At 43.8% G+C, this 18067-nt stretch overlaps 1 protein-coding gene across 3 annotated transcripts in view; it reads left to right on the top strand.

The window, feature by feature from the left end:
- Nucleotides 1-4233: 4233 nt before the first annotated feature.
- esama (endothelial cell adhesion molecule a) overlaps nucleotides 4234-18067 on the top strand; it is a 34593-nt gene continuing 20759 nt past the window's right edge. For all 3 annotated transcript variants that reach the window (XM_084474740.1, XM_084474739.1, XM_084474741.1), the window contains exon 1: nucleotides 4234-4629. In XM_084474740.1, coding sequence (XP_084330866.1) covers nucleotides 4566-4629 — 64 coding nt within the window. In that variant the 5' untranslated portion in view covers nucleotides 4234-4565. The remainder of the gene's footprint in view (nucleotides 4630-18067) is intronic.

Raw genomic sequence — 18067 nt, 5'->3', positions numbered from 1 at the left:
TTGCCTGAATGGACTGCATTGGATATAGCTAAAAACACATTATTATAGCCTCAAATTTAGCAGTGATTCACAAATGGAAGGCCTACATGGCACTAGTTCATGTGAAAACATTTTTTGAATGGAATTGTGGTTGAAAATAAACCCCACAAATGTATCCTTATACATTTCAACGTTGGCTTAGTGTAAACATAGTGTACTGGGTTATGAATTATTTCAAGCAACATATGCACTACAATTATTGGACGGGTATTGTGCCATCAGGGAAGTGAGGTGTCAGGTGACTTGTTGAAGTGTTGTATGCATCCGTCTACCTCTTTAGAGCCTCAGTATACTTCACTTTATACGTGCATATGCAAGATGTTGGTTGTGCTGGTCCTCATGAACAGGAATGCATGCATCTGTGACATACAATACCTACATTAACCTTAAGGGGGCAGTATACCGCCAGTCATATCCAGTATGTTTATACTGTTACAACGGCCCAAAGCAGTTCATGCACATCAGACACAGAACTTGGAGAATTACAATCTGAATTCAGTCTGAGATTTTAGGGGGCATTGATGAATGTATACCATGGGAAAGCAGATCCATGACTCCAGTGAATAGTTTCCTCAAACCCACAATAAGACAAAAACATATGCAGGAATGCTATACGCATAGCATTCCATCATCAAAGTGGAGTATATACAGGTCTTTTGGATGTAGCAGCCAAGGCCAGACTTGGTCTGGTGAGATGTGAGCCCACAAGTAAATAGGAAATGGGGCTGGCTCCTGTACAACCAATGAAATCAAGAGTGAGCTGCAGATGGTTGTGCTGGAAGAATCACGTTCCCCGTTTTGTTTTAGTGCTTTCAGTGCTTTGAATCTGCCTTCTGCTTTTGACTGTCTCAGTCGGAAGTTCCACTTTCTCAAAGCATCTTAAGAAGTCATGCGTTGTTATTATTGCCTCTGCGTTTTGCACGTTTGACCAACTCTGCCAACGGATGTTGCAAGGGCTTGTGGGAAATTAAGTTAACAAAGGTCACAAAGGTTATGCGGAGAGTTTTCTGTCTATCTCGCAAAGAACTTAACTTTAAGGACAAGGCTGGCGTGTTGTAACCTTTCCTTGTCGTCGACGTCTCCATTCCCCCGAAACAACCAGGTCGGTTGGCTTATCTCTGAAGCACCTACTTTGGTCGACGCTAGACGGACGTTATTCGTTGCTCGCTATTGGTAATTTCAAGGACTGTCAGCCATAAGAAAAACAAAGGACTCCGGCTTTACCTTTTTAAAAAGGTCTCTGATAAACACTGTAACAGTCTCCTGCCAGAAAGAGAATATTCCTTAATATTCCATCGGCCTACACATTAGTTCAGACATTATTTGTAAGCATTTGAAGGGGAAAGGATTTAAGTGGGCATTTTACCTTCTGAACAGTTTTAACTTTGCAAGTGTGTTACATAAATTGTGCACATGGAGGGCCTTTAGTCAAACTTAATGACCAGCGACCTCACGAGGAATAATCTTGACCAGTATTCAGTGACTTTGTTTTCCGAGAACATGTGCAATGTGCCAGGAATGGATTGTTAAGGTTAAATTGAATTCATGTTGAATATGTCTATATGAAATCACAATATATAAATATATATCAATATAATATATATTTAAGAATATTGACGGAATTGAGCAACTGGCTTTTGCAAACTTGCAAAATGTTAATTTGTTTGGAGAGGTATAAATTAATCTTTTATATTACTATTCTTATGTTTGTGCACACATTCACACATGTCATATATGTACTTGTTTTGAGTTCAGTCTTGTATGTTTACACATTTTGGAAGAACAAAAAAATTCAATAAATGGGACTCTTGCCACTCACTGAAAATGGCTTCAATGTTTACTTGAATCATTAGGATTTTTCTTTGGTCGTGTTGCTGGTTCAGAACTGTTTAACAGGTTCAAAATCTAAGCTCAAACATTTTTTGAAAGATGCATCCTTTTCTTTGAAATCCTATACGAGTGGCCTGCACCTGAGTAAGTGTTATATGATCATTTTATAGTTTATCTATGTGCATGAGAATAATATTCTAAACATGTGGTGTCTTTACTGCAGCAAAATACATCACGCAAATAGGATTGCTGTTAAAATTGCGGCTCACCCATTTGGCCACAAGATGGTAGTACATAGCTATTTCTGAGCGCTGCTTTTACAAACAGATGTGGGAAGCCAATGGAACGTGTGGTGATAGATTGATAGGCCCGGTTATGCACTTTAAACCTTGACATTTGTCAAAATGTCATCATTATGCAGTGATTTGTAGATTAAATCCCTAATGAATCATATGCACAATTAATAGCTTCCCCATAATAACATAGTTCATGAGCAAGTTTGAATTCCCTCTATTCTAGAGGATACAGGACACACATTAGAAGCCTAATGGCCACGTACAAAACTGGTCTTTAAAAAAAGCTCTCCTTCATGCTTTGTGCGCTACATTTTGAACCATGTTGTTTCTCTGTGAGCTAGACCCTGACAAACAATATGATGAGGTGTCTGATGATCGTTGAAGTGTACTCCCTTTTCCTATATTAGACAATAGACTGTGGAGAATATTGACTGTTCAGTGAGTAGCAATTAATTATGCTTTGAGCAGTCGCTCAATAATAGTTCTGATACTTTGCATCATGAGACATAACATTCTCTAGTTAAGTCTGTGAGCAAAGGTTTTCACATAACACTGTTTCAGCGTAGCACTAAATAACTTACCTGTATCATATTCTATTAGCATGGCAGATAATGAAAGGAGATTCATAGTTGTACAACACAAACATTTAATTAACCTGATATTTTGGCGTAATTCTCGTAAAACTAATCTTAGCTCATGTAATTGTCAGGATTTTATTTTTTACACAAATGAAAAAAGGTTTGAAGCAAGGTCTTTAAAGGGGACATATTATACCACCAGGTGTGAGTGTGATTAGCCATTACAAGTCGTTTTGAAAATGTGGTGCTTCTGACATCACAGGTGGGTGTGTCCACCTAGATGTATGGATGAGCAACGTTTGTTACAGTCCACCGGGTATTCATTCATTTGTGTATTTGTTTGTTCATTATTCAGCTAAGGTGTTTTCAGCAACGTTGTACCTCGATCAGGTCATTATAAAAAACACACAAAACACATATATTCATGTTTATAGTACATGATACACATCTACACCAATGGAGTGCATAGATTATTAGCATAGTAACTACAAGTCACATAGTTGATCTGACTTCTTCCCCCAGTTCATAAGAGAGAGGTACTGGGAGAATTCTAAGGATAAAATGGAAGGCATACAACACATAATAGTCTGAATGATTTGCCGCCAGAAGCACCACAATTGCACCACGCCATCTCCTCTCCATCCGACGCTAGTGCCTTTGTCTTCACGTCTCAGGGCTCACCAGGTGCCTTGAGTCCTAAAAGCTTCTGCTCCTGCAGTGCAGTTTTACCTGCAGGCCCGGGAGGAAATGTATTGCTCAGCTCAGCAGTGGAACGATCAAATCCCGCTTCCTTGAATTTAATCACATGAATAACCCTCATTCACCTTTCATAATTGAACGGTCTCCCCCACCCCTCTCCACTACAGCAGTGAACTTTCTCCCCCTCACCACCACTTTGGCCTGACCTCTGTTGCCAAGGTTACTTGACAACCTGCGAAAAATTGCCTGAGGTTGGGTTTGTCCACCTCTAGGGCTCTGACCGGGCCATATTGGAACTGGTTGGTGGTTGCCGGTGTGTCACTCAAGACAAGCAGAGTACCGTTCCACTGTATGTTTACCATGTCCACTGTATTGGAAATATGCACTTGCTATGGATCCGCTTTTGAACCTGACAAACGGGTTTACTTATTTCAACTTCAAATAAAGAATAATTGGCATTATATAATAAAAGGCATTATTTATATTATATGCATATATATTTATTCAACATTTGTATAGTACTGCTTTGAAACCGTTTTTTATGGCCCCAGCATGCGCTGGGCGCGCTATAATGCGCGTAGGAATGCGCGGACAGGTGCAGCTCGCGAAGGTGGCAGTCCTCTCGCGCTCTCTCCACCCCCTCCCTCTCTCCCTCTCTCTCTATCTCTCTCCCTCTCTCGCGCGCGCGCGCTCTGAAAAGGATACGGGGCGACAAGTTGCCTAGTTGTTGTCGCCGTGGTCACTGCGAGACATTTCCAAATGCAGCCGAGCCTTAAACCAAGAAAGGTCGCCGCAGTGGACCTTTAAAGTGTCGAGGTGGGCGACACGTGCACGCCGTCCCTATTAGGTAGTACTGTCCCTCCGCGCGACGTCCGCCTACGCCAAACAGCGTCAACTTCACAGCTGACTACAAACAAAACCGGCAAAGTAAAAAAAAAAAAAAAAAAAAGCCAAAACAAAAAAGGATTTCCTGCTGTGGATACTAGCTCCAAGTTCCTGCTCTTGGAGATTCAACAAGATAACACCGCACTTGCTGGAGTTGAAGACAGGAACCTGCTCATATTAAGGCGTGGGGAGACTCGGCGTTTGGAAGTGGAGACTTGGATCACGCGCGTGCTGAGCCATGGAGGTCGATAATTCAATGAAATTTACCGCGCTGTCACTTACTTTGCTTTGGGGGCTTTCAGGTCAGTTGGCAACATTTTAAACTTGTTTCACGGTGTTGTTTTTTTTGTCATGTAAATAGAATATATTTTGTGTACGATGTGTATGTATGCATGGTCATCCGTTCAGAAAAAAAACCCAATATCCTTTAAAAGACAAATTCTATAATGGTATGTCAAAAATATAAGGTAATAACAGGGATGGGTACAGGTCGAGTCCTCACCAGACTGTTAACATGGCGTGTCGTTCCCATTGGTTGATTGGTGGTCAATAGGACAGGGCGGTTTAAGATGAAACACCTGTTTGTTTTTCCACAGGATTTGGAAACAAGTGTGTTACACATGATTATGGCTTCGAGGGTAGAATAATCCCTTTATTGCTGCTGTTACACTAGCTCAACCGTGGCATGCAATATATTGTACTGGTGTTTCTGGATTCACAGCAGAAATAGTATTGTAATTCATTAGAAAGAATTACAAAAATGTGTTATTTATTTATAATTGTACAATTACCATAAGGCACATAACAGTTTATTTACTTTTGGCTATATGTTACCTTTATGGTCGTAAAGGACCTAAACTGCAGTAAAAAGGCTGCTAAGTGCCTATCAACTGCCGTTTTTCCCATGGTAAACATGTTGTCAAGTGAGAGCTGATTTGGCCTTTATTTGCCCTGGGGCCAGCATTTGAACACTGTTGCCTAAACAATCAGAAGTGCTGACAGCCACTCATTTCAGTAAGTCTTGTTTCACATTAAGGGCATGACAATGCCCTGGCACATTCAGACTCTGAATTCATACCCTTAAAAAAACTAAAAATGCTTATTTGGAACATACCACTGGTCCTGTCAGAGCATGGTGTCATAGCAGTGCCATTCCCATACACCCGTGGTAAGAATATATGAGCTCACAGCATTGTGAGGCGCTTTTGATAGCCTCCACCATATGCCACATCAGTTATCATGAGATTAGGTTATTCCAGCAGTACAATACACCAGTGGCTGTGTATGACCTCAGCCCCAGACTCGGTCTCAGTGTCCCGCAGGTGCGTCCCGGAAGGCAGCCCGGGACAGGAAGCGGTCATGAATAGCTAGGCTAACAGGAAAGCTGGACATTCCTTGTGGGGCTATAGATAAGGAAATGACTGGCCGGCCTGGCCTTCCAACAAACAGCATTATGGTCCGCTGTGGAGGAGAAACGTCGAGACTAAGGGGAGAGAAGCTGAGCATCTTGCTCTTAGGCGGCAATGGCACAGCGGGTTACCGCATTTCCAAGCACTCAGCAGGCATAACATGTCATTATAATTATAATGGCAGCTTGTAAACCACCGCAGAGCTGTGCAACACATACAATGGCAAGTGCCAACAGGAAAATATGCCAACAGGCACGCAACAGGCGGTGCTTAATGTGCCCGATTTCAACTTTGAAATCACTTAGATATTTCACTTTGAAGATCACGTCTTTCTTCCCATACAAAGCAGTGACAAGAAAGATACAGATTCTTAATAAATGCAGGTAACCCAATCCCCAGTGTGTGTCCCCTGAAAGTTAGTCTTTACATGTTTGGTCATCAAATAATCATTTGATGTTGTTGGATGTACAGTATTAAACGTAAGTAAATGTATTAAGTGTTCCTCTTTGGGTGGGAAACCTTTGGCATTCCCCATGAATCGTTCTCTGTATGGCAGGAGAGCAAATTTAAAGTTGTTAAATCGTTTTGTATTTGAGCTTGAATTTGTAATTCTAGATTTCTGCTTTATGTTGTATTTAAATATCTAGGGTGTCTCCTTGATTATCACGCCTATTGATTGCTTGGCAATCAACAGCGCACCTTACTATAGTCTTAAAATCAGATTGCTTAAGGTTATTCCTCTGCTTTAACCGAATGGACTGATTGGATTACATCAGGGTTTACTCAGTATGCTCAAGTCATTTAATGTATTATAATTTCTTAAGTTAACAGCTTCTCTTAAACTTGTCCTTTGGCAAATTAATTACCCAAATCTTATTAGAAGTGAAATAGATCGTTCTTCTCCTTGATTGTCTTCTTAATTTTCAAGTGCTTTTATTGATTTGTGTTTTATTTGATTTCTTCTATTTTTTCTTCTATAGACAGATAATAATTTGTGTGCTTGTTGCATGTAGATGTGTCTGTGTATGTGCATATCAATTTGCTTGTGTTTGTGTGTGTGTGTGTGTGTGATTGTGCTATTCTTTTTTTTTTTTTAAGATTGTGATATTTACATGTACACCTGGATAAGCTTGCATATACAAGGCCTTTACCAAAGCAAACTCAGTCCATGCCCACAGTGCATAAGCCTTTTTGCCTTATCTATCAACCCACTGCTATACCACACAATCACTCCTCTATTCTGGACACGCCATCTGGCAAAGGAACATCTTCATTGGTTTTCCAGGTGGGGCCTGCAGTGGACTTCACTTATTTAACAAGGTCAGTCCGTTCAGGCTTCAAAGGCTCCACAGGGATGGTGGGGGGCTTTTGCTGCCACCACTGATTTTCCCTACGGAGTTGTTAGTGAATTGGGATTGTGACTGAGGATGGGATGCGTGCTTTGTTCACAGTCACATGTGTTGTTGTTGTTTTCAGTCAGGGCCACACAAATTAACAGTAGCTCTTTATGCTTATGAAGTTTCTCCCTCTCTGTCTCTGTCTGTGTCTCTGTCACTCTCTCTCTCTCTCTCTCTCTCTCTCTCTCTCTCTCTCACTCTCTCACAAAATCTCTCTCTATCCCTGGGTTTGTGTGTGTATTGTGTGTGTCTCTTTCTCGATCCCTCTGTATATATATATATATATATATATATATATATATATCTATTCAAGATCATGACAATGGTGCATGCTTGTTTCCTCCCTATTGTTTGCCTGTCATCGCGACATCCCAAAAATATCCCCATGTCTGTATCACCGTACCCGGGGTCTGCCACAGGCACAGCCAGGAAATATAACGTGTCCAATTTTCCAACAACTCTTATCTCTAATTGCCTATTTCTTGGAATAATACCCAGTGGAGGTGCGCTAAAAGCCGTCCTTTTGCTCTCAGCCTGCAGGATTACGTCGGGACTGAAGTCAAGGGCTATCTGCCGCGGCGGTCCCCCAGCAACTGGTGCAGTTTTGATTTGAGATTGAGGGATTTATCAGTGTACATGTAGCGGTACAGAAACACAAGGGCTAAAGCTCCCCCCTGCCTCTATTCCCAGGCAAAGGAGTTTTCTGTCCAATTGTCAACCCACGCAAGTGTGCCACTGGCTTTGGTAATCCCCATGTATTTACACCTGGGGGCATTCTGTAGCGAGCGTCGTGACATCACGGCAATAATACATGACTACCGACATCAAAGAAGATTAAGAACTGTAACTAGTACAAGTTGGCGTCTATTTTGAGAAGAGGCATTTCTTTTTTTTTTTGTGAATTACCAGTAGTTCCCATGTTCTTCCATCTATCCTTCCCACGTGACAACCTACGTACAGGACTGAACCTCATCAGTTCTCCTTTGCGGTGGCTTCTCCACAACATCATGGGATGTTAGCCCCTGTTAGCCACCTCATCTGTTACTATCAATCACGTACAGCTTTCTCTGGAGCTCCTTGATCCTTTTCCAATCCCATTGTATGCCAGCAAATTTGAAGCGATGGCTTTAGTGAGAGACAAATTGAAGTTAGAAGCTCACCAGTGCTGAGCCTGTGTGTGGCAGGTGTCACAGGTTGTGACTCAAGCTTCACCCCGGTTCCTACAAAGCTCAATAAATAACTGGAGTAAGAATCTAGATTACTCCTTGATTTTATTATCCGGGACAACATCAACAAGATTTTAAAATATGTATGTTATACACAGTTTATTAGGCCTCGTTTAAGGTTTAGATGGATTGAGAACCGTTTTCTGTATGTAAATAGAGAGCCATGAGCCACCCACCAACCAGGGCCACATATAGAGTTATGAGTCTATGTTGGACATTGCTTTTTGTGGCTTGGTGGGATGTCCCATCCTCATTCTTGGTCCCAAACGGAATAGGGCTCCTCAGGGGTCATGAGAAAGTCACTCGTTGACGTTCCCAACACTCTGCCAGGCCTATGGACTCTCTTAAAGGCACAGCCATCTCCTCTCCTCTTTACTCTCCCTATTCTCGCTCCTCTCCTCTCCTCTCCTCTCTTAGGATAGTCTCTGTCTCCTCTCTGTCTCCTCTACTCTCACATCTCCTCTCCTTTCTCCTCCCAGCTCCTCTGCTCTCTTCTCTTCAGATCATCTCTCCTCTCCTGTCCCCACTTTCTTCTCTCTCACCCCCTTTCTCTTCAATGTCACCTTTCCCCTCTCCTCAGTCCATCAACTTATCAATTCTCTTTATTTCTGACATTTTCTCTATTTCTCTTGTCATTTCAGTCATTTTTGTCATCTATCTCCTCTCTCCTTTACTTATGTTCTCTGACAAGAATGTCGTCTATGACAGCCTTAGTATACTGTATGATCAGGCAGGCACCATCAACCTCCTAAATAAACCCAATGTAATGTTTAGCCTTTATAACTGATGGGTTTGCATATGACCCCTTTCATATCTTGACCTAGATCTTTCCTGTGTCGTCAAACATCCAAATCGGTGTATTGTTTTGGCCGCCTCAAGTTATTTCCGTCAAAGATTACTTCTGGGACTTGACGGACATGATGGACAATGGTTACACCAGTTATTATATACACTCCCCAGAAAAGCTCGATTTATTCATAGTGCCACTGTTATTGTTTGTGGAGGAGGACCCACCCCTCTTATTACAATAATGTCAATTCCTCCTGCCGAAATTGAGGGTAAAACTCCTTTCAGGTTCACACCCAATGCTGCTTTTAGATAGCTTATGTAGACGCATTTCAGTATATGTCCCTGGCAGTAATGCTATGGCTGTCCAAGGATAATATTGTCTACTAGTTACAGTGAGGTATGTCATGCCATTGCATTGCATGACATACCTCGCTGTAACTAGTAGACATTACATCCAAATGTAATGTAATAAAAATGATTCCCTGCTAGTAAAATCGGGTGGTATGTTGGGACTGCTTGAGGATGTTCGGTTTGGTCTACAGCTTTTTACCTCTGGCTTAACAGGCTGCTGACGTCCTCGCCTTTCCCCCACCGCCCCACCTTCCATTGAGCCAGGCAACTCAACTCTTCGATTCGGTTGCAGCTGTAGCACAAGCAGAAGATGCTGCAAGGAACAGTGAACATGGTTTTGGCCTGCGTTATGATAAGCCATTACAAGGGAAGTTACTACCGAGATCGCGCATGGGCTAGCTTACAGTCCCACTGACAGATGTCGCTTCCAGGAGGATCAACACGGATGTCCTCCTGACCTGTCAGTCAAAGTTAAATGACACAAAAAAAAAATGAGAAAGAGAATCAAGCTCAGAGCAGACGGGAATTGAGGGCATGGGCTTAGACCAGCGAGCCTAAATCAGTATTAAATCATTCTTAGGAGGACTTATGAAGGGCCAGGGCAAGACGCTGAAAAACACACGAGATGTCTGTAACGGAGACTTAATCCCTGGCCTTTTCTTCAAGTTGTAACGTGGTTCACGCTCAGGCCAAGCTGATCATATCCATATCTCCACCGTATAGAGGGATAAGGATTATAATAAAGCTCATCATGTGCTTGTGATATGTTATACCTTTAATATAGCGGCGTGTTTTGCTAAACATACAAAATGTCTCAATCTCTCATCTCATTAACATGTTGATGCACATTGCCGTAAGCTACGGAGAAAGCAGCAGTATGAACGCTTCCTGGATGACTACCTAAGACTACTTTAACCTTTACCAGAGTCTCTTTCAACTAAGTCTAACTAACTAATTATGACTTTCTAGCATTTTATTCACCGCTGAAGAAATCCATTACAGCAGAAAAAAGCTTCCACTCACCACAACAGTAATTAAGATTGATTGAATGCTAAATAACACACACATTCATTAAAATGAACAGAAGGTCCACACTTTTAAACACAAAAAAAAATATATATATATTTTTTTTTCCAACAAGGTTGCTTTATTTTGATTCAGTCTCACGTAAAAAACGGAATAAAAAAGGAAAAAATGGTTATGGTTTGACATTGGCTGTATGCAGCCTTGTGGAAAAAGTCATTACCTTGGCTCTATTAAGTCAGGCCTTTGGGGTATTAGAGTTGCCATTGTTGCTGAAGGAGAGATTCTGAGGAGGCTCTCAGAGGCACAACCAAGGTCTGTGTCAAACTGTTGCCATGCATTTGAGGCAGCTTTTGTACATACAGGCTTGACTATGCTTCACAAACTCAATTCATATATTTGATCTGTTTTTCTTCCCGTGTTTTTTTTCTTCAATCCGTTCCTACCAGCTCATAATCTTCCGTGGTCATGACCAATCAGCTTTGTGTACGCTACGACCATTTGTCATTTTTGCACAAAGTTAGAGCGTTTACATTTAATCAGGCACTGCCCGCCTCCCTTGAGCTGTGAAAAGCACCACCGTGTCCTTTGCTCTACCAGTGGGGAAGATGAATCGCCTCTCTATCGCCACCGTATAGGCCCCCTTCCTGAGGGCAGGGCCACCTGTCATCTCCACACCTCACGCCCACCACCTCACCCCCTGCCCCTGGGGAAGCACCATCATGATCTTCTCATATCTTCACACTCTTTCTCTGCCTCTCCTCTTCCACTTTCCTTTCCTCTCCTCCTCCCCTCCTCTCCTCTCCTCCCTCCTCTAGCTCTCCTCCTCCTCCTCCCCCTCCTCCTCCTATAGGGGCTGTGGCTCCTGCATCTCATCAGCCTGTGGCAGGGTCAGCCAGGAGTGTGTGTGTGTGTGTGTGTGTATGTGTGTGCGTGCGTGCAAGCATACATGTGTGTGTATGGTCTGAAGAAGGGATGCTCGTTATATTTGAAGAAAACAGAGTTATGTGATGTGTGTTTGTGTGCGTGTGCATCCATGTCCGTGTGTGTGTGTATCTGCATCCCTGTGTGTGTGTGTGTGTGTGTGTTTTTGGTTTTACTTTGCGTGTGTGTGTGTGTGTTTGTGTGCATTTGCGTCCATGTCCGTGTGTGTGTGTATATCCGCATCCCTGTGTGTGTGTGTGTGTGTGTGTGTGTGTGTGTGTGTATTTTTGGTATTATTTTGTGTGTGTGTGTGTGTGTGTGTGTGTGCGCATGTGTGTGTTCTTGTGGTCTCACTCAAACCTCTGGCCCTCGGCCCTGCTTTGTGTTTACTCTCTCTCTGTTGCTCTCTGCTGTCTCTCTCTCTCGCCGTCTCTCGTTCTCTCCCCAATGCCTTTCCTCCGTTTCTCTCCTCAGCACCTTTTCTCTCTTTCCCTCTCTCCACCTAGAATTAAATGTTCCCTCTCTCTGTTTATCCCTCCATGTTTTTCTGTGTCTCTATCTGTCCACATTTAATTCTCTCTCTCTCTCTCTCTCTCTCTCTCTCTCTCTCCCTCTCTCTCATCCTTTTCCTCACTATATTCTTTCTTTCACTCTCCACTGATCCCTCCCTCCCTCCCTGGGTGGTGTGTGTGTCTGTGTGTGTGTGTGTGTGTGTGTGTGTGTGTGTGTGTGTGTGTGTGTGTGTGTGTGCGTGTGTGTACGTGTGTAATTATAGGCATGCATCCCGGGGTTGTCCGGTCACACACAACCAAGTTTTCAAATGATGTCATTATCTCAGATAATGGCACCGAGGTGCCGTTCCCCAGCCAACATCTATAATTGTTGTTTATTGAAAAGCACAACAAAAAAAACACCTCACTTTCAGTTGTCCTATACAGCCGCCTTTACAGGGACACTCGTGAAAGAGGAGATGGGGCTGTGGTTTATTACGATGTTATTCTTCTTCTTCTTCACAAGTCACAATGGGACGGTGTAATTGGATTTCTCTTTCCTCATTTGCGGTGTGAGTAACAGGCCCTCTGAGATAATGTGTTTGCCGTCATCAGATTAGGTGGAACACAAGAGGGTTTTAATAATGCAATTCCACCGATGATAGATGTGTGGTCTTTGCCAAGCGCGGAGAACTCATTCTATTGTTTTGTCCGTGAATAAAGTAGAACATAATCAGTTAGGAAATGAGCTGGCGAGTCACGGTCGTTGAAATCAAGTAGTTGTTCTTGTAACACTCTAATGAATTGACGGGCATCAAGAGTACCATTCTCCCCGGCAGTGGGACACTTTTAATGCTAGCATCCTCCAGTGTGTCTTTCTATTACAGCAAAACATTTCCCTTCTTGTCCGTACAAGTATTCCCTTTTACCTCTGTATGCACAAACTCTGCCTCTGAAGGAGAGAGAGGGAGAGGGAGAGAGAGAGAGAGACCCTCTAATCCTCCTCTGCGCGTCTTTGAAGAGGTGGAAGTTTTTCCAAACTGAATGCTAAACAGGATCTATCAGGATTAAGTCTGCGTATGAGTCATGCGTACTGCTGACTCCACTTTAGGAATGGGAAATACGGAAAAACGAATGTTCACAAAAGCCGAAACCCCAGCCAAACGTGTACATTTCTGACGGTGAAACGGTTCTTAGAAACGTGTTCCATTCCACTGACGGCTAAATGTCCCGGGGAGCTTTCAGTCAGGAGACATCATTGAACATTCATTAGTGACTGTTCATTACACTCACCGATTTCCTAAGGCAACCCATCCATGGCAGCCATTCCCATTAACCTATACACATTAACAGCAATTAGGTCTGTGGCTCACTTTGCATTTGTTTCACAATCTGTTAAAGTGGAAATTGGCTATTGTACATTTTGTTTGCCCGACATTATAAAGGCATTATTTGTCTTTCGGGGATTGCATGCAAAATATGCAGTATTCCTTCTAAACTATAGGTTCTGCATGCATTGACATGATTGGATGCATGCCAGACTTACAGAGACCCTCCGAGTATCCATCCCATAATGGTTCTGATGTACACTTCATTCACACACACACACCCCACACAGACACACGCTCACATGCACACACGCGCACACACACGGCCGGAACCATTATTAAACGTCTTCCACGCACTCAGATGTCAGATGTTATGAAAATCCTCATTTAGATGCAACATGTTTGGTCTCTCGCTGAGAGGCCACGTTAAAGTATGTTCATTTTCTTCTGCTGTTCCCCAACATCAACCCTGTACACATCCCCCCCAATGCTCTTGCTCTCTCTCTCTCTCTCTCTCTCTCTCTCTCTCTCTCTCTCTCTCTCTCTCTCTCTCTCTCTCTCTCTCTTTTGCTCTCTCTACATTAGCAGTTGCCTCATTGGGGGGGGGGGGGGAATTTAATCACAATGGCAGACTCCTACACACCCACCCACACACATGCATTTACATACAAACACACACACACATACACACACACACACACACACACACACACACTTGCCTACACACCTCATTCTAACACACATCTTGGCTGGGATGAGTCCGGTCCGTAATCACTCGGAGCCCCTGGAGTCGGCTCTGTCGCGCCTCCCCACCCCCGCGTTCACAATCACCAGGAAAGTCATTTGATGAAATCCTTGCGCAAACCACATCCGAAACCTCTCCTCCACCCACCGTCCACCCACACACATACACACGCACGCACGCACACACACACGCACCCACCCACCCACACAGCCACACACGCACGCACGCACACACGCAGAGGAATCCCCTATAGTCCCAGCTCCATCGCCCCTCCGGACACTATACCTGTCACCTAGCGACGCATCGCTCGGTGAGGTGGACTGGGGGGGGTGGGGGGGGGGGGGGGGGGATCAGAACTCCCCATCACCACGCTCTGCTGTCCGAAACGTCTCACTCATCCGTCTCCATCCGTCCCCATGGTTGTTAAAAATAGACCCCGGCTGTCAGCAGAGACACCTATTTTTCTACCCTCCTCCAAACCCACACACATGCACACCCACACACCTCCTTGCTCCTCTGCTGCTCATTTTCCTTTAATTTATCCTCTCCATAATTAAATGGAGGACCAGGAATCAGCGTGCCGTGGTCATAACAAGTGGCATGGAGTGACTGCTGCGCAAGTCATTAGCGTGCACTATTACCCCCCCCCCCCCCTCCACCCGCTTTTATCTCACTAATTGCTTCTACTGAGGTTGGCGGTCAAGTGCACTTGTGCCATCCTAATCAGAACGATGAAGTGGCGTGATGTTTGTCATGAATATGTGTATGTTACGAATGGACCCATGACCGGCCCCTCAAATTAAAGTGACGCTCGGAAATAATTTGACAACAGAGCCAAAGTAATTGGGCATGGATCGCGTCCGTATGGCAATGCTATAGGAGAGATCGCTGACCTCATTGTATAGGAGTCCTTTATAGTCCATTATAGCGGAAGGCACTCATGGTCTATAGCTTGTGCTTTCGTCCTATATTCAGCGTGATATTGCACTCCCGGACCTGTGTGCAACTGGCTTTAGTCGAACATACACACAAACACAGACACACACACATGAATACGCGCGCACACAATTTAATCATTGATTGCTATCACTATCGGAGGCCCTGCTGTTTATCTTTTCTTCAGAGTGTGATGAATGTCTTATGTAAATGGTGGCAGTACTTATCACATTAACTTGAACCCCGCTACTGAACTCACAACTGAGCCCCTTGATCCTGCATATCTAGATGTTCTTCAACTGGAAAGACCATTATTGAACCAAACGATTTCTAAGAGGTTGACCCTCACGACCTTGAGATAAGATGGTGAAGAAGAAACAAATGTTCGTATCTGCAAGGAAGCTCTGGCCCCTGAGAATTAAGTGGTTGTTTTTTTTACACATACACACACACACATACACACACAAGACACACTTTAGGATTAGCTTCTGTTTAGGTACTGTATTAAAAGACGCCAAACAATGCAAAGCACAAACTCTTTAATCTTCCTAAATTGACACATTTAATCCAACCATTTAGTTCGTCAAATACACTTTTTTGTCATCAATTCACTACCTTATTCTTATGCATCATTTTATGATTCATCTCAGCAAATATATGGTCAAAAGTCAGCCAGCTGTGTAGCATTTATTGGTACAAGCTAATGGTTCTATATATATTTTTTTAAAGTACAAAGCAACCAATCACAGCAGATTCTTTGAAAAAGGCTGATGAGGCGGTGTTACAACAAAGCTAACTCCTGTCAGATGAAGGGGCTTAAAAGATAAAAGCTCTGACTTATCCCGGTGCGTTCATCAACATTAACATTGGCATTACCAAAACAAAAGTTGAACGAACGCGCAAATCAGAAACGCACGCTGTCGTGAAGCCCCTTCCCTTCTTTGAGTGTAAAGGGCACAGATGTCGGCTACGGGTCTAAGCGCAACACAACTCCTCTGAAGTTAAGACGTCGAGTACACGAGACAAAAGGCACATTGTCAGGAGCTGTGGACCTAGCGCCCCAGAAGTATCAGTTGTGCCATGCCTGCAATGGAGTTGAGCTATAGCCGCAATGCTATGCCGCTTTTGGGAATGATTGCCCAAAAAAAAGGTTACAGTTTTCCCCCCCAAAAAAATGTAACCTTAGCAAAATAAATATGCTGAGGTGGTATGGCAGGATTCTAAAAGACATTGTAAGGACATGAGGGAGAAATAAAAAGGGCAAAGCAATGTCTGAAAGAGCAAAAAAAAAAAACGAGCCCCATTTCAAGTGAACGCGGAGGTAAAGGGGTGGGGGAGATTAAGAGAGAAGGACAGGGACAGAAGGAGGGACAGCACTACAATGGGGTGGAGAGAAAGTGGTGAAGAGGGCACAAATGAAGAGTGCAGGAGATAGTGCAAGATACTGAGCCCAAGATTTGGCTCTTTAATCGGGTCGTTGAGGATTAGCGCCGGATTATACACGAATTGCGACATAGCAGCAAATTAGCTTGCTAGCTTTAATCCGATGGCCGGACAAAGTGGAATACTTGACCAGAAGTGTGCGATGATGTTTGCGCATGTGTGTGTGTGTGTGTGTGTGGGGGGGGGGGGCGTGTTGCAGGCTTGTGTAAGGATGACTAAGTATGCGCTATATGGTGAATGTTCTCTGCGCATGCATTTTGCAGAAGACACACTGCGACAGACACACAGAGTCATCATGACATCATCACTGGTCTGTCTCTGATTTTGGTTTGGGTTGAGGTGATTGCGTCTTATTCTTCACTAATTGATCATGTTTTACATCATTGATGCACCTGCTCTCAAATAGGTACATTTGATCAATTTATGAAAACACACAAAATAAAGACACAGTAAATACACAGATGAATAATAAAGCAATGGCTATTATAAACAGACTACGCAAAATAGGTAGTGTTGTGTAGCAGCCTATGCTAACCTAGAAGAACCCTGAGCAATGCTAAGCCACAAATACTATCTGTGTCTTCAGTCAATCGGCCTTTAAAACGCTAGCTTTGAGAAGTGACTCTAAAGAGGATAAAGAGTAAAACGAATGCTCCTCCTGAACGACTATTGGAGTGCATGAGGACACAGAGCAGCACTACAAAGCGGACTTGCTGCACGTATTTAATGAATAGCTTCGGTCCAGGCAACCTGCTGAAACCTGATCTTACCTGTGGGGTCACACACATAGAGGCGGACTCAGTCCACTGAGCACTCCAAACGTGCACGGTATTTTGCGTGCGCACCAACTAGACACACACACATACACAGAAACACACTATCCATGCACCCATACTCATATCCATTCATGTGTGCAATTTAACTAACCAAAAGATATTTGTACTTAATATATGCACTTGAAAAAAAGATGTGGGCACTGGTAGTACACATGCACAAACACACGCACACGCGCTCACACAGTAAAGCCAAGTCTTCGGTGGTGCACTGTAGCCTGACTGAATTTGCACCGCTCTGTAAATTAGGTTGGACAGTACGGGGGGGGAGAAAAACATGTGAAATATGACTTATTAATGCCCGGAGATGAGTGTATGTAAGTGCGTGTGCATGCGCATGTGCGTACGTGTGTGTGTGTTGCACGTGTGTGTGTGTGTGTATGTGTGTGTGTGTGTGTGTGTGTGTGTATGTGTGCCTGCGTGTGTGCTGTATGTGTTGATATGATTTCAGAAGGACAGTTTGAAGTTGCTTGCATAACAGCAAGCCTACAGTACCACCTTTTGACTTTACTTCTCAACCCCCCACTCATCCAACACCCACACACACACACACACACACACACTCACACACACACACACACACACACACACACTCAGTCCCCACTCGTGTCTTTGTTCTGTCTAACCACTACCCCCTGGGCTGGGGTCCTCCTGCGTGTCCACTTGAATCATGTGGTCCGAGCGCAGAGGAGGAACCCGGCCGCGCGCTGGCCCACCTTAACAGGCTGCGGACATCGCTTTCCATTTGCGCCGCGCCACAGCACACACACTGCTGCGCCAGGGAAGTGAGGGGAATCGCCGTTGTCGTCGGCGGCAGCGATGCCAATGCAGCAGGAGAATCTATG

Source organism: Micromesistius poutassou (genome assembly GCF_964030765.1).
Source record: "Micromesistius poutassou genome assembly, chromosome: 10".
Classification (NCBI taxonomy): Eukaryota; Metazoa; Chordata; class Actinopteri; order Gadiformes; family Gadidae; genus Micromesistius; species Micromesistius poutassou.
The sequence above is the reverse complement of the archived record's forward strand: the minus strand, read 5'-3'. Positions and strand labels throughout refer to the sequence as shown.